This window comes from Theropithecus gelada, chromosome 4 (genome assembly GCF_003255815.1).
Source record: "Theropithecus gelada isolate Dixy chromosome 4, Tgel_1.0, whole genome shotgun sequence".
Taxonomy (NCBI): domain Eukaryota; kingdom Metazoa; phylum Chordata; class Mammalia; order Primates; family Cercopithecidae; genus Theropithecus; species Theropithecus gelada.
The window spans coordinates 48542813-48567955 of NC_037671.1; the positions used below are offsets into that span (position 1 = coordinate 48542813).

The 25143-nt window shown below is 41.0% G+C and overlaps 1 protein-coding gene across 4 annotated transcripts in view; it reads right to left on the reverse strand.

The window, feature by feature from the left end:
• RCAN2 (regulator of calcineurin 2) overlaps nucleotides 1-25143 on the reverse strand; it is a 258795-nt gene that overhangs the window by 2685 nt on the left and 230967 nt on the right. For all 4 annotated transcript variants that reach the window (XM_025382631.1, XM_025382630.1, XM_025382632.1 and 1 more), the window contains 2 exons: nucleotides 18919-19092; nucleotides 16945-17116 (listed from right to left, as the gene is read on the reverse strand). In XM_025382631.1, the coding sequence (XP_025238416.1) occupies nucleotides 16945-17116; nucleotides 18919-19092 (346 nt within the window). The remainder of the gene's footprint in view (nucleotides 1-16944; nucleotides 17117-18918; nucleotides 19093-25143) is intronic.

Here is a 25143-nt window from a genome sequence, read left to right on the forward strand (position 1 = left end):
GCAGGGATGGCACAGGGTGTTGGCAAGTGGAAGATCAATTTCCTTATATCCTGGCTCTGCAACTTATCAACTGTGCAACCCCAAACAAGCCACTCAATACCTCTTAGCCTTCACATCCTTTGCTGTAAATTTCAACATGGTAATACCTCCACTCTGTAGGATGGTGGTGAGGACTGGATGGGCTTGGCGGTTAGTCATATTAGTTTCTCTTCTATTTTCCAACCTTGCTGCTAATTGTTGAGTAATCTTGAGCCAATCACTTCACTTCTTTATCTTTTGAATATGGTAGTCTCTGAGTTCCCCTCCAGCAGTACACTTCTTACAGTTGCTCCAGGATGGAATAAGGCAGGGTCATCACATGCCCAGGATTCAGTGGTTACTGAGTAACTGGGTTAGATGACCATCAAGGCCCTTTCTAGTTCCAAGTGTCTACATTCTTGACTGGCTTATATTATAGTCAAACTGCTGTTAGCTGACTGGCTTTCTGTCTTTCTGTTGCTTCAGTAGATGTTTCTTGAGCATCTCTCATGGTCTATTGCTACTCATAAAGGCTACAAGGCAGAATAAAAAGTATTTGTGCCTTTCACAAGTGCACAGTTCAGTGGAGACATGTGGAGATAGAACATGTCACAGTGTAAAATGGTGAGTACTATGGTGGCAATGTATTTTAAGGACTATGGCATCAAATGGTAAGGAAAGGCATCCTAGTGGACTGGCAGCTGATCTGGGTCTAAAAGACAAACAGAAGACCTCCAGGTGATAGGGTAAGAGGAGGTGGCATTCTCAACCTCCATGCTTGTAACTTTTCAACTTCATTGTTGACATACTCATCTTAATCCTCTCCAGACATCCCATCCTTCACTTCCCATCTTTCGTGGATCAAAAGAAAAGTCTTCCAAAAACAATGACTCCAAGACATCCTCCTGGTTAGTGGCTCTCTAGATCTCACAAGATCAAGTATAAATTTTTTAGTCTAGCACAGAAGACCCTGCATAATCTCTCACCAATCTTTTCCAACACTACCTGCGTCGATTCCTTCTTTGTTTTGGTCAAACTGGTTTACCTGTTGGCCCCTAATCATGACAGCTAAATTCTTAGGGCCACCAAACTAGCTACTTTTACTTGGCATAGCCTCACTTATCTTCCAGAGTTCCCTAAATCCTGCCCTTCTTCCAGGATCAAAGCCAGACCCCATGCAGCCCAGGAATCTGCTATTCTCAGTCTTACAAGTGCCTCCACTGGATGGCTGGAGCAAGTATTGTCAGTTCCAGTGACAGGACACTAATTACGTGCTACTGTGCATATCTTGGTAAGCCTTAATGGTACAAATGGCAAACTTTCACAAGGTAGTTTTAAATTCTGGGTGCTGATGCTGGGAATGAGGAGCACCGATAATGCAATAAATATCAAAGCTCTTCTAAGTGATGCTGGGAAGGATGTAGACATTCAGAGACAGCCATTGTTATTGGTTGAATCAAGTCCCCTCAAAAGATGTTGAAGTCCTAACTATCCTCCAGTAGTTGTGAAAGTAACTTTATTTGGAAATAAGGTCTTTGCAGATGATCAAATTAAGATGAGGTCATTAGGGTGGGCTCTACTTCAATATGACTAGCACCCTTAAAGAAAAAGGAAGGTCAGACATTGACATACACCCAGGGAGAATGCCATGTGAAGACTGAGGTTATGCAACCATAAGCCAAGGAACTACCCGAAGCTAGGGAAGGCCAGGAACAGATCCCTCCCTGACACCTTCAGAGACAACATGGTCCTGTGCACACTTTGACCTGAACTTCTAAATTCCAGAACAGTGAGTCAATAAATTTTTGTCATAAAAGCCACTCGGTTTGTGGCACTTTTTTTTTTTTTTTTTTTTGAGACAGAGTCTTGCTCTGTTGCCCAGGCTGGAGTACAGTGGCATAATCTCAGCTCACTGCAACCTCCACCTCCCAGGTTCAAGCAATTCTCATGCCTCAGCCTCCCTAGTAGCTGGGATTATAGGCGTGCACCACCACGCCTGGCTAATTTTTGTATTTTTAGTAGAGACAGAGTTTCACCATGTTGGTCAGGCTGGTCTCGAATTCCTGATCTCAGGTGATCCGCCCACCTTGGACTCCCAAAGTGCTGGGATTACAGGTGTGAGCCACTGCACCTGGAAGTTTGTGGCACTTTGTTATGGCAACTTTAGCAAACGAACACAGCCATACCCTGCTGAGAGTGTGCTCATTCAGTTAAGAGTCAGAGAAGTCTCTATTGGGCAACTCTTGCCCTCGACATCCTGCTGTATAAAGAAAGGCTTTCCTGGGTGAGGGCAGCAAATATTTCACAGAAAGTGTTACAGCTCCAGCATTTCCCTGGATATTGATAGTACAGAAAAATAGAACGAGCTACAGCCATTGAAGTATGGCTGATATGACTCTGTATTTAAAGTCTAGAAGTGGTGAAATCATAGGTAGGGAGAACTACATCAAAAAGCATTGAATCTCTGATACAAGCGAGCTGATGTGGCCCAGTCTGATACAGGAGAAGACAGTGACAGGAGCAGAGATACAGGGGAGAGCCAGGAAGGAGATGCCTGCCTGACCATTCATGCTATTCTTTGCTATCCTGCCTTGTGGAGCAAGAATTGGTAGTTGGCATTAACCCAGCCACACTGTAATCCATGGGGAAGTTGCATACCACACATAAGTGGTGTAGTGCTGTATGTATCGATGCTAAGTAAGGTTCACTTAATTGTGTGGGTTCTCTTCTCCCTGAAATATTTTGGCATTTTTATCCACGTCCCCAGGTAAACAGATCATCTGCAGACATTGCTAAGGAGAGAAACCTACATCAAACCAGCTTTATCTGAGGGTTGTATCAAAGGCTCTGGGTCAGAGTGGGCAGCTCTGGTTGGGGGTGTCTCTGAGCAGTGGTTCTTAAACATCTGACAATTAACTGGGAGTGCTTGTTAAAAAAAGAGTTTAGGCCAGGCGTGGTGTCTCATGCCTGTAATGCCAGCACTTTGGGAGGCCGAGGCAGGCAGATCACTTGAGGTCAGAAGTTCAAGACCAGCCTGGTCAACATGGTGAAACCCCACCACTACTAAAAATACAAAAATTAGCTGGGCATGGTGGTACATGCCTGTAGCCCCAGCTACTGGGGAGGCTGAGGCATGAGAATCACTTAAACCCAGTAAGTGGTAGTTGCAGTGAGCTGAGGTCATGCCACTGCACTCCAGCCTGGGCCACAGAGCAAGACTCTGTCTCAAAAAAAAAAAAAAAAAAGAAAGGAGCTAGAATCCTGGATAGTTTCTCTGGTGCTCCCAGCCACTAGCTCCCATTCATCTTTGGTGTTCTCGTTGTTGTTCAGGAAAGAACATCAAGTCACTTAAAGTCCAACAGTGACCAGTGATTGAGTTGATTGCATCCAGCGTTTCTCAAATTTTGTCTTTCCTTCAGGAAGTCCTTGCAATTCTAAATGAAAGACACCATCCAAAGAGAGACAGAGAAAGAAATGTTTGCTGAGTCATCAAATATGGTGGTGATTCTTGTTTTTGTGTATAGGATTTCTTTAAGTTCTTATATTTGCAGCGGAAGCCCCTTTTGAAGAAACACTGGTGGCCACTGTAGTTTCATTCATTGCTCTGTGGATGGGGAGTGCATTGATGAAGGGGGAATGGCCTCTGTTATCCTCAGATGAGGAATAGAAAGGAACCTGCCACAGAGACGCAGGACCTGGGGTGGAGGTGAGGGCAAGCCTCAGGCCAGAGAATTCAGAGAACTCAGACGCCCTTCTTCTTTTTTCCATCTGTTAGCGAGAAGCTGGCCATTTTAAAGACATTGTAATAAATCTAACAAAGCTAGGCCTTTGATTAAACCTTTTGTTCTCCCTGCCCTGGATAACGAACATTTCTTTAAAGGAATCTTTTTTTTTTCTTTTTTTTTGAGACAGTGTTTTGCACTTGTTGCCCAGGCTGGAGAGTGCAATGGCGCGATCTTGGCTCACTGCAACCTCTGCCTCCTGGGTTCAAATGATTCTCCTGCCTCAGCCTCCCAAGTAGCTGGGATTACAGGCACCCGCCATCACAGCCGGCTAATTTTTTGTATTTTTAGCAGAGATGGGGTTTCAACATGTTGGCCAGTATGATCTCGAACTCTTGACCTCAGGTAATACACCCGCCGCGGCCTCCCAAAGTGCTTAGATTACAGGCGTGAGTCACTGGCCTGAAGACACCTCTATTGCAATGTATTTACTGCTTCAGAAGTGGTTGCTTTCCTCTCAGAATAGGTGTGTTGGGGGCACACTCAGGATGGGAGGGCAAGCAGGGAGGCCGCTCTGTGTGCAGGGTGCAAAGCAACTTCCACGTCAACTTAATACCATCAGATTGCTCACTAGTAGAGATATTTTATTGCTGTGATCCCATTAACTCTGACATTGCACTGTTCTATTCTTGGAAACTTTCTTACTATCAAAATCCAGCAAAGCTTAGCAGCTGCTGAGAGCTCACAAAATAAAAAGAAATGGCTTTGGTCTTGCTGGATTGAATTTTTCTTTTTTTGGCCTCTTTTTCCCTTTGGGCTTCAACTAATTCCTCCACCACAAGGGCTGACGTCAATGCTGTCACCAGGCACAGGGACCAACTGGGCTTGTTTGGGGACAGAGAGCCTGTCAAGCCTTGCCCACACAGGGTGGGAGGTCCTGCCATGGTGCAACGAGAACAGACCAATGGAACCAGCATTTCTCTGATAAGACAAGCAGAGCGTTGACCCATCACATGCTCGCTCCTCTGCCAGTATTGAAACTGTCCTCTCCTTGGTGTGCGGAAAGGAGGCCAGGATCAAAAGTCACCAACAAGTGCATTGGTCGGGGTTTTCTACCTATCCCATGAAACAAATTTTCAGCCAAGTAAATGAAAAACCTTTTAGCACATGGTTAACAGTTAAATTCTCATTCAGGTCTTTGGAACTGACTGAGGTTTGGCCATTGCTTAAAATAGATGCCAAAGTTCTGTCTCCTCTTTTCCCAAGCAGCTGGAGACATGTTTGTGACAATGTCCCAATTCCTCTATGTCTGCAGGAGGGAGGGAGGGTGCCCATGGGCTGTTTTGCATTCTCAGGAGGGACGAGGGTGAGTCCCTGTGCTGGCCAGGGGCTGGGAAACTTGGTGACATGACACAACCTCACATGGTACAATTGCAGAGAAATGTGTTGGTGCTGGCAGCCCAAGTGCCACTGAGTTTCTCTCTCATGCCACCTTTGGCTTACGGGTCATGACTTGGCCACCTCTTAAATTCTTTCTAAAATAATCAGTATGATTATGCAAAGTTTATAAAAATCAGCAAAATTCAGACATGGTAAGGGTAGAGAGATGAAGCAGAGGGACATGTCTATGTATTAGAGCAGAGTTTGAGATTCATTGTTTAGATTCCTAATAAGAAAAACTCAGTGATGGAGGGAAGGAGAAATACTCCTAAAAGTTTAGTGCCTGCTGGACAAAGCCCTTGTATGTGTACTGCCAAGCAATAGACAGAATCCCAGAACTAGTGAGGCTTTCAAAATACAGCCACATCTAACAGGCAAGGCCAGGCTTTGCTCTGCTCAGCACCTGCTGCTCTTCTTCCCAGGACATTCTTTCTCTTGGTCATCATGAGCCCCAGTTCCTACCCTGTGAGGAGCTACATATCCAGGCCTGATCTCACACCTGCATCCTGACTTACTGACATCTCTCTGTAAGTTGACTACTCTTTTCCAAACTCACATGTCTAAAGTAGAATTATTTTCTCTGCCAATCTAGGTTCCCTTCCCAGCTATCACACTTCTTAGAAGTGCCATCATTCTTCCAGCCTTCTAGGTGCAAATCCTTAGAGTCAGTCATCCTTGAATTTTCTTTCTCTTTCATCATGTCATCAGTCACCAAGCACTATTGAACATTGCTTGGCAACCCTTCTCTGCATGCTCCTTCCCCACACACCCCTTGTTATAACCCTATTCATGACTAACCCTCCCACTCAATATACTCTTTGCTAGTTTCCCCACGACAGGAACTAACTTCCGTGCCAGAATAAGCCACCTAAGACAACAGTTGGAGAGTTCACCTTATCACATATGAGTAATGTGACTCTGAGAAAGTTATATAACATTTCTGAACCTCAGTTTTCCTCATCAATGTGAACAACACTCATATCACTGGGATACTATGAAACAGACATATGTGTCAAATACTTGATAAAGCCCTCTCCCAAAATGCATGTTATGATTATTTAGGGCGATATTATTTTGGCCACTGTTGCCCCCAAGTAATTCCCGGTTTCCAGTATGATTAACTAATCTGATTGCATCACACAATAGTCAAAGAATTAAGCAGCTGAACAACTGCAAAGAGCTTTTCCTCAGTGGAGACACCATTGCAAAGGGCAGTAAGGGGAGAATGATAACAGGCTGCATCTCACGGTAGTGGGTATCACATAATCTGGTCTTCAAAATGAACCTATCCCTTTTCCTCCAACCACCACTTCCCCTTTCTCTGTCATCACTGGCAATTTTCTCTCCTTTTTTTCCTCTCTTCCTAACCTTTTCTATACCTCTATTTTCATGAGACAGAAAATCTTATGTTGCCGTTTTAATATCAGCTTTTTTTTTTTTGAGATAATCAGAAACACTCATTTATAATACTTAATTATATCACCTTTTGTCTTATTCATTAGTTATTTCCTCTAGCAATGTGTTATATTCCAAACCATGGAAGTCAAGACTTAATGTTTTGTGATTGCTGCAGCTTAAGGTACATGTTAATGTTCAATGAATATGTGATTGATTTATGAAGAGCATCAAGCTTGGCCATTACTAACATACTTGTGTGATGTCTGGTATGTACTCACACATGAATATTCTTCCTATAGTTTAACTTGTGTAAGTTTTAGCTTTTCAACTAAGTAGAAAACCATTTAAAGGCAAGCGTCTATCCTCTTATCAGCATTCTATCAGTGCTAGCACACAGTAGGTGTCATAGAAACTCACTACATTCCCTAAACATAGTAACAATTGTTTATGGAGCACTTACAAATGCCAGGCACAGGAAAGCCTGTAACTACTTGGCATGAAATAGATCTTTAATTATAACAACAGCTCTGTCATGTGGGTTTCATAATGTCTAGTTACACAACAGGAAGTTGAGATCACACAGGTAGTAAATGCCAGAGCCAGGATTTGAACTCAGGTTTTCCTGACTTCAAAGAATGTGCTCATAGTCCCTCTCTGTCCCTAACTCTCATATTTCCCACTGTTTTCATATTCTACAAGCGACTCTACGGACAGGGAGCTTAGTTTTATCTTTCACTTTTAATACATTTTCATGGCAACTCATATTTTTCGTGAATATTTGTTCTCTAGCTAAAGATGGATTATGTATTCCTTCTGAACCTTGCCTTGTTTTGTTTTGGCCATTGATAGTTATTCTAGACATGGTCTCTTTGTCAATGAATCTTCTCAAAAGACAACACAATAAATTATGAAAAGACTATAAATTATAAACTGAGTTAATTTGCATCTCTTAGGGAAGGAAGCTTTGGACTCTGAAAGAAGATCCTCTACATTTTTCTCATTTTAAAACTGTATTCTCTCTCATATTACGGGTGAATTCTCAACAGGAAAGTTATTTGTGGTAGCAGGTTGTGTTTTCCAAAGACGGTCATAATGTCTCCCACCCCACATACTCTCCTGGAACCTTGACAATGTTTCATCAAGGAGTGTTCCCTCTGTGTTCTCTCCCTTCAATCCTGGGCAGGTTTTAATGACTGTCTTGACAAATATAGTACAGGTTGCATATCCCTAATCCAAAAATATCAAAATGCAAAACACTTCTGGCCCCAAGCATTTTGGATAAGGGATCCTCAACCTATGTGGTGGAAGGTAGCAGTGTGACTTCTGAATTAGGTAACAAATATGCCATGCACTTCTACTTTGCTCTTGCAGAATGCTCATGCTTGAAACCCTACGTCTAAGTTGTAAGGAAGCCCAAGCAGCCCATGAAGAGGCCCACGTTAAGAAGAACCAGGGCCCTGACTCAGAGTCTAAGTGAACTCTCAGCTAACAGCACCATTTTGCCAACCCTGTGAGTGAATCATCTTCAAAGTTCACTTGCCAGCCCCCAGTTGTGCTGCCCCAGAAACACTGCATGGGACAGATGACCCTTCCCCCTGAGCCTGGCCCAAATGGCAGATTTGTGAACAAAATAAATGACTGTTGTCTTAGGCCCTACATTTTTGGGATAGTTTGTTATGTAGCAATTGATAAATGGACATGGGCCACGCAAACTCTCTTTGTTCTTGTCTTCCCCTAGTTTTCTAAAGGGAAGGAAAAAAGTGTGTGTGTGTCTGGGAAGGGATAGAGGAGTGAGCAAAGCTTGGAGGCAGGAGTTGCTTCTCTATATGTCTCACCTCTCTTCCACTCTTCTTTCTGCACCCACCACTGACCCCTTACTAGGCGCTCTATGCCTCTATGCCTCTGACAAGTCTTTGTCACATTCGAGAAAGTATAATTAGTATGGTTCTCACATAAGAGTGTTAAACCCCTAATGGTGTCTGGAAATGGATTTTTTTTTGTCATATGATGTGGGTGGATGTTGGCATTTAGTAGGTGAGACCCAAGGATGCTAAATGTACTGCAATGTGTAGGACTGTCAACTCCAAAATATCATAGCTTTCACATTGAGCAGCACTGAGCTAAGAGCTTAACACATGCACTTAACATTTTTTTTTTTTTTTAATTGAGACAGGGACTCACTTTGCTCTGTTGCCTGGGCTGGAGTCCAGGGGCAGGATCACAGCTCACTGCAGTTTTGACCTCTTGGGCTCAAGTGATCCTCCCACCTCTGTCTCCTGAGTAGCTGGCCCTACAGGTATGCACCATCACACCCAGATAATCTTATTTTTTATTTTTTGTAGAGACAGGGGCCTCACTACATTGCCTAGGCTGGTCTCAAACTCCTAGGCTCAACTGATCTTCCTGCCTCAGCCTCCCAAAGTGCTGGGATTTGTAGAGGTGAGCCACCACACTCAGTGACACATTTTAATAGAAGGCTTTGAAAATCAAGTGATAATAAATAGGTAACATACACTGAGCCTTTCCTATGTATGATACTGGCTATACAGTTTTATATGGATTATCTCATTTGATGCTTGCCACAAACTGATTTTACTATTGAAGAAGCAGAGGCACAGAGAAGTTAAGAAACTTGCTCAAGGTCACAGAGCTAATAAAATGTGGAGCCCAGATTCAAACCCACATCCTATGTTTTAATCATTATCCTGAGGCAAGAGAAAAGCATCTCTTCATGTTGGATCTCCATTTACAGCTATAAAATAAAAGGAGATACTCTGGGTGCAGAGAGACTTACTGGAAACATAAAAATCATAGCTATTTGGTAGCTGCCTATTCACAAGCTCAATCTGGAAGCAGAGAAAGAACTTATTTTCTAAGTGGAAGTGGAAAGAGGATTTGGGATTAAAAGACAGATTCCAGGGAATTCAGTCCTTTGTAAACTTTTTTCTCTCTGATTCTTTTGTGTTTCCATGAGCTCCTATTGAATTTTGGTGGAGCCCAGAGAAAAGTGGTGAACTCCAATCTAGGTCTACCGGGTGACCAGTGTAACCTCCTTACTACTTCCTAGATTTAGGCATGCATGAGGGTGGGATCCTGCAGGTGACATCAGGGCTGCAAACTGACATTCTACCTCAGTAGGCCTCGTATGGGTGCATTTTAAGAAAATATTGATGAAATAATTAGGGTTCTTTTTCCTTTCCTCCCCCTCCTCAGTTCTGATCCATATCAAAGTAGGAAATAAGAAGGCATCCTTGGTAAGATGGGGAAGGAGGAGGATGAGAGTGAGCGAGAGAGAAAGAGAAAGAAGAGAAAGAGCATACTCGTAGTTTTGGTATAAGGGGAGCTATATATATTTCAGTATAAGAACATTTGCTTATCTTCTGGAGGTTTCTCTCTAATACTAGATGGGGGATGGGGGGATTTATCTTCATCCCCTCCTGAGACATTTAGGACCCAAAGTACTTTATGGGATCAGCTGATTGACTGAGGACCTGAATTAATGGTTAAGAAAAAGAAGCAGAACCCCAGAGGGAAGGTATAGGCAAGGTAACTAAGGGAAACACAGAGGGGAAAGAGGTGGGAAGATAAAGAGGGAGAAAGTCCAGAGAAAATGGGCTTATTCACATGGGGTGAGAGGAAAGTGGCAGAGATGAAGCAAAGGGGAGCTGCCTGGGAGAGCCCTCTGTGGGCTGGGTCCTCTCTGGGAACGGACCATCCTGTTCTCCCTTGCCCCATGTCAGGGGCCCAGCCTCTGCCACAACTGTGAGGACACACACACACACACACACACCCCTATAAGAAAAAATGCAAGGGTAAACACTACAATGATTCTTCCTTAAAGTACTTTTTTTATGGGCAATAGGATTTGTTATTCATATTTTCCCAGTTTTTGGTCATATGTCTTTTCTGTTTTTCTACAGTTTATCTGTTTACCTGTAAAATGAGAAAAGGAAGTATTCTAATATTGCTACTCCATAGTGATGGAAGATAAAGTAATGGAATATATGCTGGGAAGAAAAGCCTCTTAAAAAACATTTTTTTTTTTTTTCCAGGGACAATTCTTTAAAAGGAAATGGGAAAATTTGAACATGTGCTCCCGGATCCCAATCTGAGTTCCTTAGGTAGGGTATGACACAGATACACTATGCTAACAGAAACACTGGACACTCGCTGTTTTACTTGCCTATTGTTTCTGTGATCAGAGAATATATAGCAATTGCTGAATGAGAATTGAGGCCTTATATAATGTTCATACCACATGTACCAAAAATATAGGTGTTCATCTATATTTTAAAAACTGAATTTTTTTCTACCTCTGAATCAGAGCCTGGAATGGAAAATGTTTCTTTAGTATAGGTTACATTAGTTAATGGAATATCTTTTTCCATTGGGGGAACACCATATCAAGCAGTAATACCAGCAAAGTTGCCTTACTATGTCATGTTTTGATACAGAAGAATTTGGAAAAAAATCTAAATATAGCAGACAAATGCAACTTGAAACTCAAGCACCATTTTAAAAACCCTTCTCTGCAGTTAACTAAAATTGATCTTCCTAACAAGAGCTAAAAATAGCAGGAGGAAAAAAAAGAAGAGACAATGACTTTTCATATCGCTCCCTGCAGGCATTTTCAGTGACAATGAACATGACCTTCCAGAGTCATCTTAGCAGAATAAAGGCCGGCATTTCGCTTCCCACCTCTGATTTCCCATCCAGTTAGTGCCGCGTGCATCTCTATTTTACCATTTTCTGCTGATTGGTGGAGATAAGCTATTTTGCTAGGCTGGGTTTTTATTTTTTTCCTATTTTGTTTTACATCAAAAAAGAACCTGGCACCATACTGCTTCTGGAGTCAGGAACAACAGATATTTTAAAATAAATATTCAACTCATAATTCTCCTCAAGGTCAGAGCCCATCTTATTCTGTCTAGGTCACTGTTAAACTGATGGGTTTCTACACATTCATCAAGGGACTAATAGAAACACACAAGGATTCTGTGTTACAGAGACAATAACTGCTCCTTAAACAGAGCAGAGGAAGGCAAATTTGGATCTGCACGTCCTGCTGGACATGAGAAAAAAGCATGAAATGTACCGTAAAGAATTGATGCAGTAGTGTGTTTTAGTGGGTGCCAAAAAGTAGACAAATAAAATGTGAAGGAACAAGAGGCATAAGTTGTTTTGTATTCTTAAATTTCTCCTTTACAGCAATCTTAAATTTCTTCTAGAGAAAAATGTTTCACTTCCCAGGGCAAGGGTCCTGGCTCAATCAATCCTTTACTCTCCTTGCCAGTGGCAAAGGACATATTTTAATTTAGCAGCTGTGCGCCTTGGACAAGTTACTTAACCACTCTGTGCCTCACATTCCCCAGCTGTATAATTGAGGACAATAATAATACCTGTTATTGTCTGTGAACATTAAATAATACTGTAAGGTATTTAGAACAGTGCCTGGTGCATAGTAAGCAATTTATCTTCATCCCCACATAATTTTAAGTCATTATTTTTATTTATTTATTTTCTAATGTATACTATCTATTTTACTCACTTTCTGGAACAAAGATAGAATGGTCATGGGGACAACGATTAAGGATATTTAAAATTATGCCGCTCATAATTTTCAGAATATAAACTTGCTCTCGGTATAATAAACAGAACTGAGAGACACTTCTTGGATATAACATAGCCCTTGTCTCCTGTCATAACATCTTAAATATTTCAAAGGATTTCAATAGGCACCCACAGGTTTGGGTCTGATCATGGTTCCATTACAATTGCACTGCTTTCTTTATGTTTGTTTCTAGGACCACTCTAGAAGTTTTCAGGAATTGGACTTGTCCCTCTCTGAAAGAAGGTCACCAGTATTCTTCCTTAAAGAACTAGAGACTGTTTTGCCCCTTGCTTGTCTGAGATGCGGCCTGGATCCCTACTGTTTCATTGGTTCTCCACGAAAGGATCCTAATAAATTGTGCCATTGCCTCTGGGGGCAGCCAGTCAGTTGACTTAGCCTGAGTCCCATCTCACTCTAGATCCCTGCTCCATAATGTTCTTTCTTTAGACTGACTTTTTCCCAGCAGCTTTAAATGTCTACATACCTTCTCAATCATTCTGCTCTACCAGTTAAACACTGTTCTTCATTCCTCTAATGCAAAACTCCATTCCTTTGATCATTTGAGTTGCTTTTCTATGCTCTCATTCTAATTTGTTTCTGTACTTCTGGAACTGAGGTAGTCATCCTTTAACATGAAATTAGTTATAATTTGTTACCGAAATGATTTTGCCAAAGGATTAAAAATAAATTTTACTAAATCACGTTTTTTTAAATGAAAATGCTAGAAGTCCTCTAATTATAGAAAACATGAATTTAATGCTTCTGGACTGAGTCTGGCTAAAGCTATAAGAAAGCAACAATTTGTCAGTAAAGAAACTATCTCTAGGCAGGCTAATAGCTCTGCTCTATTCATTCATTCATTCATGTGTTAATTCCTCCAGTATTTATTGAGCATCAATTAAGTGCCAGGTACTTTCAGGTGCTGGGAATACCAAAATGAATGAAACATGCATTCTTTCCCTCAATAAGAAGAGAAGACAGTAAGTTGAACAATAGAAAATTGCCATAAGGAAAAGTGAATATTTGTGCAAAGTGACAGGAGGAGACTGAAGGAGCAACCCCTTGCCTTGGCACCTGGTTGAGAAGGGGGCAGAGACACGATGAGGGGGAGGATGCCATGGGGAAAAGGCAGGGTGTGACCCCGCTCCCTTATTGTTGCAGTTGAAACAACCTTTAATTTAACCTCTGATATTTTCAACTCAGTTGTTGGACACAAATCATGCATGTGTGGGGCTGAGGAAGCTTCAAACACATAGAAAAGGGATAAATGGATAACCAAATAAAGACAAACAGTCCCAAATTGCTGGCAGGGAATAGAGAGAAACATATCCTAGAAAATACATCCAGATGGCAGCTGTTCCATGGACACAGTATCAGTCATCCTTAAAAATCAGGAAACTCTCAATATTTGCTCTTGTACCGAATGCACAAGTCTCCATTTGCACATTTACCAGACACTAGGTTAGGCTTTCTAGAAGTTTAGATTGGTGTTTGTTACAAATAATTCTTGAGGCCTGGCGTGGTGGCTCACGTCTGAAATCCCAGCACCTTGGGAGGCTGAGGTGGGTGGATCACGAGGTCAGAAGTTCGAGACCAGCCTGGTCAACATGGTGAAACCTCGTCTCTACTAAAAAATACAAAAATTAGTTGGGCGTGGTGGCACGTGCCTGTAGTCCCAGCTATTCAGGAGGCTGATGCAGGAGAATCGCTTGAACCTGGGAGGTGGAGGTTGCAGTGAGCTGATATCGTGCCACTGCACTCCAGCCTGGGTGACAGAGTGAGACTCTGTCTCAAATAATAATAATAATTATAATTATTGATTCAGGGTTAGAATAAATGTTTGCCAGAGTTGGAGCAGAGCAGGCCTGAAGTCAGCCAAGCCAACCAGTATCCTTAATAGAAGGCCAGCTGGCAGAGCGGTGAAGTTTACTCTCTGGAGTCAGAAGTGCCAGGGTTTGAAATTCGACGATGTCGCCAACCAGCTGTGTCACCTTGGGAAAGTTCATGCTTCTTTCTACAGCCTAGTTTCCTAATCCATAAAATGGGGATAATAATAGGTCCTATCTCTGTGCTTTTCACAAAGTAGGGCCCTTCAAAAATGGTACATGGTACATTTATTGTGATAAAAGAAGGTGGGTGCTATAGATTAGCTGTACAATTAAGGTAAAAGGTCTGCATTTTTAACGTTGTTGATAAGTTATTTACAACTCCGAGCCCCCCACCCCCTACTGCCAACTGCTTTTTTTTTTTTTTTTTCCTCTGCCTCTTTAAGACCATTTCCTTCCTCCCTCTTCCTTCCTCTTCTGTGTCAGGCTCTGTGAGCATCCCTTCCAGGGCCTAATTCCCATCCCATCTGTGCCTTCTGCCTCCATCAGTCCCAGGTCACATTTGTCCCTGTCTGTGCCTTCCGGAGTCTGGGCTCAGCTCGGTCAGCCAGTAAGGGTGTCTGGAACTTGCCTCTAGCTTTCCCTGCATCAATCTTTGTGAATACTGACAAACAACAACTAATGTTCTTTCACATTCTTGATAAAAAATGATTTGAATTTTACTGGACAACCAGCTCCACATGAGTGAACTGGAGTCCAGCTGGGGTGTGATGGTCAGAAAGTTTGACATAGCCTGAGCCTCCTTTCTAAATAGTGAACTAGGAAGAGCACAGCATTGGAAGCTCTGGCACTTTCATTGTCAAATCAGCTCCCTGCTTCGCTCTGGGCCTCAGTTTCCTTTTCTGTAAAATGCAGGTCAGACTCCTAGGTCCTCTAGCCAAGACCTTAGTGATTCTATAAAGAGCTCTGTTGGCTGACATTCAAAACACCTCTACAAAGTGTTCAAGGGTGTTCTTGTCAATATCAGTGCATAGGAGTCAAACTGACAGCTCCAAGGACCTTGGCTGAAATTGGTCCATTTGGATATGTGTGCTTGTTTGTTTCTGCAATGTCCTGAATGACTATGGGGAAGGGCTTCAAAAGGCTTCACGTGAGTAGACTCAATTTACTTTACACACTGTGCAGTGTCTACACATATCGCACATGTGGCTCTCTGAAGGGGGAGTGTCTAAGATCAGGATCCTGGATGTGAACTAGATGTTCAATGAAATCATATTTCACTAACATCTCCCTTGTTATTATATTGCTTCTTTCATCAGTCAATATAATTAGACATCAGCAATGTCTAATATGTTAGTTAGACATACCTCCTGCTTCTTGAAGGTAAAACTTATGGCCATTTTAAAGGGCCTGAGAAGCTGAGCGATGTGATGCTGATTACAAAGAAACCTCCAATGAGCTTGCTCTTGAAAGTTCTATAATTTAACTTTCAGGCCACACATGTAACATCTGGCAATCTTCTTGCAAGAAGTGCTTATTAATCAGACCAGCATCATCTTAATCTGGGTACCTGGTAAGATGACCAGCTTTTCTTGGTTTTCCTGGGAATTTTCTGACTTTAGCAGTGAAGGTCCTGGGGCCCAGGGACTCCTTAGTCCTGGAGAAACCAGGACAGTTGGTCACCATAATTCCTAGGGTTCTCAGGTTTTGGTGTACACAAGAATCAACACACGATTATTAAAACAGCAGATTTCTGAGGTGGGTGACTCTGGGCCAAATGTTTTCCTGCCACATTAAGAAATGCTGGTAAGAACTTATAAGTTTACTATTCTTGGTACTTGGCATTTAGCTACCAGTGGTTCTTGAACTCATCTGCATATTAGAATCAGCGTGGAAGCTTTTAAAACGTACTGATACCTGGACTTTACCCACATCAAATTAGAATCTGTTGGGGTGGGGTCAGGCATTCAGATTCTATTTTTAAAGCTCCTTCCTATCCCAAGATAACCAGCAGTAGATACAGCAGACATAATGGCCATTAGTTACCACTCAATTCACAGTGCTAAAAATCTCAGCTCCCACCTGGTTTCAGCACCTTCAATTTCTATTATTTCCTCTCCTAATATAATATAGGAAAAAATACTTTGGGGTGCAAGATGTCATCATCTGCTGAAATTGAGGGCAGTATCACTTCTAGGTACAAAGCCTAAAGAAACTTTTGGACAAGTGCATAGAGATGTACAAGAATGTTAACTGTTACTTTGATTGGAATAGCAAAAAACCTGGAAATAATCTAAATATCCATCAACAGGAGAGTGGCTAAAGAAAGTGTGGTGGTGGATTCATATTTTAGAATACTATACTGCAGTGAGAATGAGTGAATCAGAGCTACATACGCCAACATGATAACAAAGTGACCGTAAGATTTTTTTAAAGTTAGAGGCTGCTGTAACTGACTTCTTAGGAACTTGGAGGTTTCACTTTGGTGGCAGGTTTTCTTGTAACAGGGGGTTCCTGAGTGTGTACTAGCACTGTGACAGCAATAAAACTGGGTTGCACAGCATAGATGCTTCCTTCCAGCTGGTAGGGTTCATTTTGTCTGTTCTGAGGAAATAATTTCCTCCTGGTATCGAGATAAATCCCACAAGAATTAGGTAATGCTGTTGGATCTTAAAATATCTGCATTGCAATCCGGAAGCTGCACGGACTTGACACCATTTTAGTACAGGTTCCCGAGTTGCTTTTTGAACAGGTGCAAAGTCTGATGCTGCATTCTCATCCATCATTCCCTCTCATTGTCCACACAGAAGAATAAACCCATTAGAAATGCAGTGTTACCGTGAACCCAGGATTTCAAGGTTGTTAATCTAATTTGGCTTTTCTAGGTTGCTGACAAATGTTTATTTTTAAAATGGACCGCAAAGCTTACCTGGTCCTAGTTTGGCCACAGCATAGAGGAGGTCATAGTTGAGGACTGGTGTGGCATCGTTGATGGGCTGCCAGCCAACAGGTGGGGAGGAAGGGGGCGAGATGAGAAACTGTTTGGCAGGCTGGGGTGGAGCCAAATGCAGTTTGTCTCCATCTGTCTCTGGAGTCTGAACCTTTCAAATAGAGTAGAGATGAAGACACTTATTCATCATGGCTTCAGATGTGTCATGTTGGCACATTAAAATGTGGGTTTAGTTTCAGCCTGTGACAAATGAACCGATGAACCTGACTGTAATAATAATTACCACTTACCACATACCATGTGCTCAACTGCCTTATTTAATCCTGAAAACAGTGGATCTCAACCTTTACTGTATGTCAGAATCACCTGTAGTCCTTACTAAAACACAGATTGCTAAGCCCCAGCCCCCACATTTCTAATTCAGGAGGCCTGGGATGGGGCCTGAGGGTTTGCATTTCTAATAGGTTCCCAGGTGATGCTGATGCTGCCAGTCCACTGTCCCACCATGCACCTGCCAAATGTTTCCTTGTCTCCTTCTCTCTTTTCCTCCTTCCTTCCTTGGTGAAATTCACATAACGTAAAATTAACCACTTGAAAGTGAACAGTTCAGTGGCATTTAGTACATTTCCAATCTGCAACAACCACCTCTATCCAGATCCAAGCTCTTTTCATCACCTTAAAGGAACTCCTCTGCCTACTGCTACCAGTACTACCATTACCAGTTACTACCACTGCTGTCTCCCACTGGTCACTGGCAATCACCATGCTGTTTTCTGTCTCTACAGATTTACCTGTTCTTGATATGTCCTATAAGTAGAATTACAGAGTATGTGACTTTTTGTGTCTGACTCCTTTCCCTTAGTATAATGTTTTCAAGGTTTATCCACATTGTAGCATTTATCAGTATTTTAGTCCTTTTTATGGATGAGTAATATTCCATCATATGGGCATACTATAATTTGCTAATCCATTCATCCATTGATGGACATTTAGGTGGTTTCCACCTTTTGTCTATTGTGAATAGTGCTATTGTGAACGTGTGTGTACATAATATTTGTTTGAGTACCTGTTTTAAATACCTAGGAGTGGAATTGCTGGGTCAAATGGTAATTCAATGCTTAACTTTTTAAGGAACGGGGTGAGATTTTAAAGACAAGGAAACTGAGGTTGGTCCATATCACACACATGAGAATAGCAATGATGGAATTTGAACATGGATGCAGGGCCAACGTCTGTGTTCTTTTCACTGTGCCATTTCTGTAGAGTCTAAAGGTGGAAACCATACTAACAGATCACTTAAGAGATGGATCAAGGTATCTAGTGATGAGGTGAGGGCACTAATGGAACATGATGGATATTGATTTCTATTGCTGTGAACTTTATAAGCATTGCCAAAAATTACCCATTTCGTTTTGGAACAGCTAGAATTGATTTTTGGATGAAACAAATTAATTTCCATATATTTGTAACCTTTTCTCATAAATATGAATCACTGAAAAGTTATACATTCCACTAAAGCTGTCATATAATTTAAGTTTTAATTATAACCCTGATAGGAAGGTTAGGAGTAGCTGTGATTACATCATTCTTATTATAACTACTACCTGGCATTTATTGTGTATTTGCCAAATATTAGGCACTTAAACACACAATAATTCATGCAATCCTCATAACAACAGTATGGGGTATAGATCCTGATCATCCCCAATTTACAGATGAGAATATGGAGCCCCAGTGAGGTTATGCAACTTGCTCTGGTTGGCAACTCTCAGAGCCTGTTTTCTAAGCCACTAAGCTGTTCCTGTCTGGGAATCATGATGTGGGTCTATTTCTCAGTGAATTAATTTATAGACTACCAACCAATCTGAAAATGGAAAAGGCTTCATTTACATTTTAAAACGGTAAAAAATAATGTAGGGCAAAAAGAATAACTTTGGTAAACAATCACCTTACCTGTGCAAAGTAGAGCTTTAATTTTTTCCCTCTGAATTGGGTTTCATGAAGCTCTATCCTAGCTCGAGCTGCAGATTTAGGATTGCTGAAGTTTATACGGACACGTCTGAAACTCTTAAATAGCTGGAACGTCACGCAGTCGTCATAAGTCCGGAACAGTCCCTCAAATTTTTCCTGATAAAAACAAACACAGAGGGAAATCCGTTGGCCATGGGTCTTGTATGATGCCATATCTGATAAAAACAAACAACTAAATAAATAGACTGTTAATAACATACAGTTTAAATAGAACAGCAGTAATGTATTTTTTCTTTTTTTCATCTGTAGGTCTGTTGCCAGGTGCAAAACATGCCTGAAGGATTTATAATCTTGGTCTAAGGTTCTCTAGAGAACCAGTGAATAGGGTTCAAAGTACATGAAACACATAGGAAATTATGCAAAATGTTGAGTGTTTCTAGAGGAGAGGGATTGTAATGACCATCAGATTCTGAAAGAAGTTCATTATCTCCAAAACACTGGAGCTACTGAGTAAAGCACAGGGTAAACATTAGTGATTACCAATCTTGGGGGCACTTTTCGTTACAGGCATGTGCCACCACACCCAGCTAATTTTTGTATTTTTTAGTAGACATGGGGTTTCACCATGTTGGCCAGGCTGGTCTCAAACTCTGGACCTCAAGTGATCCACCTGTCTCGGCCTCCCAAAATGCTGAGATTACAGGCATGAGCCACCATGCTGGGCCTAGGGAGGGGTGGGCACTTTTCTTGCCTAGAAATATGGGATCCACATCACCCAGTTTCATAGTCAGGCAGTACCATTTGATTAGTCCTGGTCAACGAAGTATGTGTAGAGGGCAGAAGAAAGCCCTTGAGTAATTTTTCAGTTTATTTCTCTGAAGAGGCCATGTGTTTCAAAAGGTACAGCTGTCAGAAACAGGATTCTCTTCACTCTGAGTCCCCAAGTGGCTGTAGGAAGCAGAAATAGTTTTCTCCCTACTCCAACTCCATTCTATAGCCAACTTTGCCTTAGCAAGGAAAAAAAAATCTCTGTTGCATTAAATCACTGAGATTTGAGAATTATTTTATTCCTACAGCATAACTAAGCTATCACAATATAAAGCAATAATTAAAAAATTTAGACTCAATACACAGTTTCAATTCGACTGAATAAGTATCTATTAAATGCTCACTTTCTATGAGGAAAGGTCTCTCTCTAGACTTTAAGAGGATACAGAGATGAGTATCACATTGTTCTGACCCTCAACCATCTAACAATCTAACAGGTGAAGCAGATACACACAAGTAAGAGGACACCCAGAACACTGGGGAAAGGCATAACAGAAAACTAGAGAATTAAAAAAGAAAAAATATATAGGTACATATGTTAATAACATCTGTCTGATCTGTATGATTCCTCTTAGCCATAAAAATATCCTTATTATAAGAAAATTAGTATATGTTATAAGCTAGTGTGTTCTTAATAGAGAAACTGCCACTAAGGAAATTATATATATAACCAACCTGATTCTTTTATTTCAACAGTAAAAGGTAATTTCTCATAACAGTGAGTACAAGGAAGAATGGAGATGCATGAAATATTAATACTGCAAGATTCATAGAATTTTAACTAGGAATGGATTTAAGAGATGATGAACTCAACCTTTTCCTCCTCACCTCCATCATTTTACAAATCAGAACCCTGAGATCTGAAAAGATAAGGACCTACCCATGGGCACAGGGAGAGTCAGTGGCAGATCCAGGACCAGGCCAAAGTCCTTGTGACCCTAACTAGAGAGATACTGTCAATTCTATAAAGAATTATACTGTCAGGTTGATAGGAAGAGATGCTTATTTTAATAAGAGCAAGAGATGTATAGCAATACACTGACCCAAGTCTAAAGGGTGACCACATCTAAGAGAATCAATATAGTGAGGTGGGGTTGTAAAAACACTGACTTCTGAGGCTCCACAGGAAGAGTAACTTAAACTTCATGGAAAGTCTTCCTGCCTCTTGGGGATCCAAATGAACTTGTATCAGACCTTCAAGCCCATGTTGGTGATGCTTCCACACCACATCCTGCTGCCGATTTCTGAGAATCCTCAGGCTGCAGCTCCCCCATCGCCCCTCCTATCTTTGACTCCTTTGTCTGCCCACACTCTTCTCTTTTACACCAGTCCAAGGACCCCAAAGAATACAATAAAAGCTTTTGCTTTTTTAATGACATTTGTGGAGATTTGAGGGGTTCTTTCTCTCATTCTGTTTTTTTCTTATACTCCTTTTCCCATCATGAACAAAACAAGACTTTTTCCTTGTCTTATGCAGAGCAGGTTTTTTGTCTCCCCTCATCTCTCAAGCCTTGGGATTAGCCAAGTCCCAGACTCGGGGCTTCAGCTACCACTCCAAGGAGTCTCATTATGGAATTCTGTCCCACCAATACTGTGTTTTCCTGAGCACGAATCCTGATGGTTAAAATGAATTCTGTTTCCTCACAATGAGAGTACTCTGAACTGATCAAATCACAGCTGGTAGTTTGATGAGTTTGGGAAGTTTTCAGGAGTAGGAGGAATTAAGAGATTAATAACTCCTGTTTCTATATAGAGTACAATATTATTTTTAAGGACAGAATACTTGGGTCTTCTTTGTGGCTGGTATGTTTTTCCATTTCCAGGGTGGGAGTTTCACTTTCTCATCACCTATCCAATGCCTAAGCATGGGCAGTTAAGGCTAGCCTTTGAAAGCGAGGTGCTTTTCTCCTTTGAGTCTAATTCCTTCCTTTTCATTTCGTATTTCAGTTTTGTGCTTCACATCTCAGTTTATCAGAGCGGTTTGGCCTCAGGAGACTGCATTAAGAGCAAAGAATCAAGGAGTCCAGCTTTTAGGCTTAGGGGGTGCTGACAATGTGCTACCTCTTTTGTAAGGCATTGGCAGACATCAAGAACATCTTGTTCCCACTGATCCTCAAAAGAGGGCTCCAGGCACCAACTCCCACTAAGTTAGAGTTGGCCATTGACATGAAACTCTTTGATATTCCTTGTTTTGGGCTTAAGCTGAAAAACAAAAGGAGCTCTTGCACCAAACCTGGGGTGTAGCCCAGAGCTCAGGGGCCAGGGTTTTCACGGGATCATATGGGGCTTAAAGTCCACAATGATGTTGATAATAAATAGCTGACATTTACTCAGCATGTCTTCTCTTTTCAGGCCTTTTGGGAACTTTATTTGTAGGGGTGACAGTTGTCCAAGAATAGGAACTTGCTAGCCTTCTCTATTTTTGTTTCCATTAGTGACATTACAAACATATAATTTGCTGAGGCAACAGGATACCAGACCAAATTAGTTAGAGGCAGATCCAACACAATGAAGCCACTAGATGTACCTTGAGGCAAAACAGTGTCACCAAAAGCACTAGCTGTTGGAATTCTCCACCTGCCATTACAGAAAATCTTCTACGGTCTTGATGCACAGGTCCTCACCAGGGACACAATAATATTTTGTTGTCCTCTGGCTACCATTTTTCTCCAGTTCTGTTACCCAACAAACCCAAAAAATTATTAATTTCTCCTTGAACATCAGTTCTCTTTGTAGTGTCCTATTTGAATTAAAGTTCTACTCTTTGGTTTCAGAACCTCTTTACACTCTTAACAATTATTGAGGATCCTAAAGAATTTTTGTAATGTGGGTTTTAAATAAAACAATGTTTATGGTACCAGAAATTAAAACTGAGAAACTTGAAAATATTTATATATAAATCCATTTAAAAGTAATAATAATAAACCCTTTATTTGTTAACATAAACTTTTTAATGAAAAATAACTGTTTTCCAAAAGAAGAAAACATTTAATGAGAAGATTGACATTGTTTTACATTTTTGCACATCTATTTAATTTCCAAATTACTAGAAGACACCTGGAAACTCATATCTGCTTCTGCATTCAATCTATTGCACCAAGTTGTTTTGACTGAAGGGTATGAAGAAAAGCTGGCCTCATCCAAATATGTGGTCGGAAAAGGGTGGAGTATTTTAACAGCCCTTCAAATAATTGGGAGTATTATTCCTTGATATCTCATCAAAACTCAAAAAGTAGTAGTTTCTTAAAGTGTACTGCATAATCACATAACATTTTACCTGATTTTATTAAGATCCATTTATCTGTTTTGCACTTTGAATAAATTTTAACCCAGTGATTTCATAAGCGTAATCATTTAGAAATTATTGGTTCCCTGAAATATGTAACTTTTCCAAACTGACCAATTTCAATACAATATTAAAAATCACATTCATTAAAACTATAGTTTGGTGCAAAAGTAATTGTGGTTTTTGCCATTACTTTTAATCTACCATCTATCTTATCAAAAAGTCTTTAGAAATTCAAAAGCTGTGGAATTCACATTGGTGGATACAAGTTTTCCAAAGTGTTATTTTTGCTTGAAAGCTCATTCTTTATTCTTGGCAACACACTCTGTCAGTTATTTTTCTTATAGCAGCAGATTCACTTCATTCATTTTTGAGAAACTGTCTGCCAAATACCGAAGTGTCCATAACTATACTTTTCCTGTCAGTTGTTTCTTCAAGTAAAAATGGTGTTCCATGAGAAAAGTACTAAGGGCAGTTTAGGGCAGCTTAGAATGTTTCCTCCAGTCAGACATTTTATTTCCAGATGCCACATGAGTACTTCTCATGTGTACTTCCCATTTTGTTATTCAGAAAATTGCAAAGGTGTGCGCTTAAGGGTAAAGGGTTAATAAAATGAATAAAACTTACTGCCTTATCAAGGACATTTCTAAGTAAAATTGGCATTTTCTTTCTTTTCCTGCTTTCTTCTTTTCTTTTTTTAAAACTGTGAGTGTGTGGCTGTGAAGAATAGAAATACAGTCATGCACTGCATAATGAAGTTTTGGTCAACAATGGACTGCATATCTGACTGTGGTCCCACACGATTATAGTGCCATATTTTTACCGTACGTTTTCTATGATTAGGTATATTGAGATACACAAATACTTAAGTGTAACAATTGCCTACAGAATTTAGTATAATAATATGCTGTACAGGTTTGTAGCCCAGGAACAATAGGCTATACCACAGAGCTTGGATATGCAGTAGGCTATACCATCTAGATTTGTGTAAGTACACTCTATCATGTTCACACAACAAAATCATCCAAGGACACATTTCTCGGAAGGTATTCCCGAGGTTAAGCGACACATGACTGTATTACTAGCACAAGTTGGTGGCACCGCACTGATTCATGCTAAAGTACCAGCAGTTTTAACCACCATTGCTTTTGTACCGTGGGTATAAATGTCAACACAGTTGAAAAGGTAAATGATACCTTGTAGTACTATGAAAATAGTTTTGATAACATAGGAACTGGTATTGGGATCCCTCATGAGTCTGTAAACCACACACTGAAAACTGTTGTACAATAAGGTCTCAGAAGTAAGGATCCAGTTGGCTTGGAGAAAGACAGGAGGTCTAGCGAGACCCTTAATTGTACAACATAATGGTCAGAAAAAAGCTGCCCTTCAAAGAAGTGTGATAATGCTGGTATCGAATACTGCACGGAAGTCAAATAGGGTGAAGGTGGAGATGACACCATTGGATTTGACAAATGGACTGATGCTGATGACCTTACTGAGAGAGCTATTTGAACAGATGTGTAATAGATTAATTACAGATGGAGAAGTGAAGGGCAGAGAAAAAGCTGGAAATAGAGTTTGTCAATGAAAACCAGGGAGCTGGGATAACTACATGGGAAGTCGTGGTCACAAGCAGATTTTTGGTAGTGTGGGGAAACACGATGGGCTGAAGAAATGAAACTAATGAAGAGGGAGAGAGAAGAGATAGTAAGGGTATGTTGAAGTCCAAACCCCAGGAACTCAGAACATGACCTTGTTTGGAAATAGGGTCATCAAAGATGTAATTAGTTAAAAAGATGTTGTACTGAAGTGGTGTGGGACCCTAATCTAAGTTGACTAGTGTCCTTATAAGAAAATAGCCATGTGAGGACAGAGAAACATAGGGAGAGTGTCCTGTGAAGACAGTGGAGTGGAGTGGCACCTCTGCAAGCCAAGGAATGCTAAGTATTGCTAGCAAACCACCAGAAGCTAGGAAGAGGCAAAAAAGAATTCTCCTATGGGATCCAGAGGGATGGTAGCACTGCTGACACCTTGGCTTTGGACTTTAGCCTTCAGAATTGTGTGATAATAAACTTGTATTGTTTTAAGCT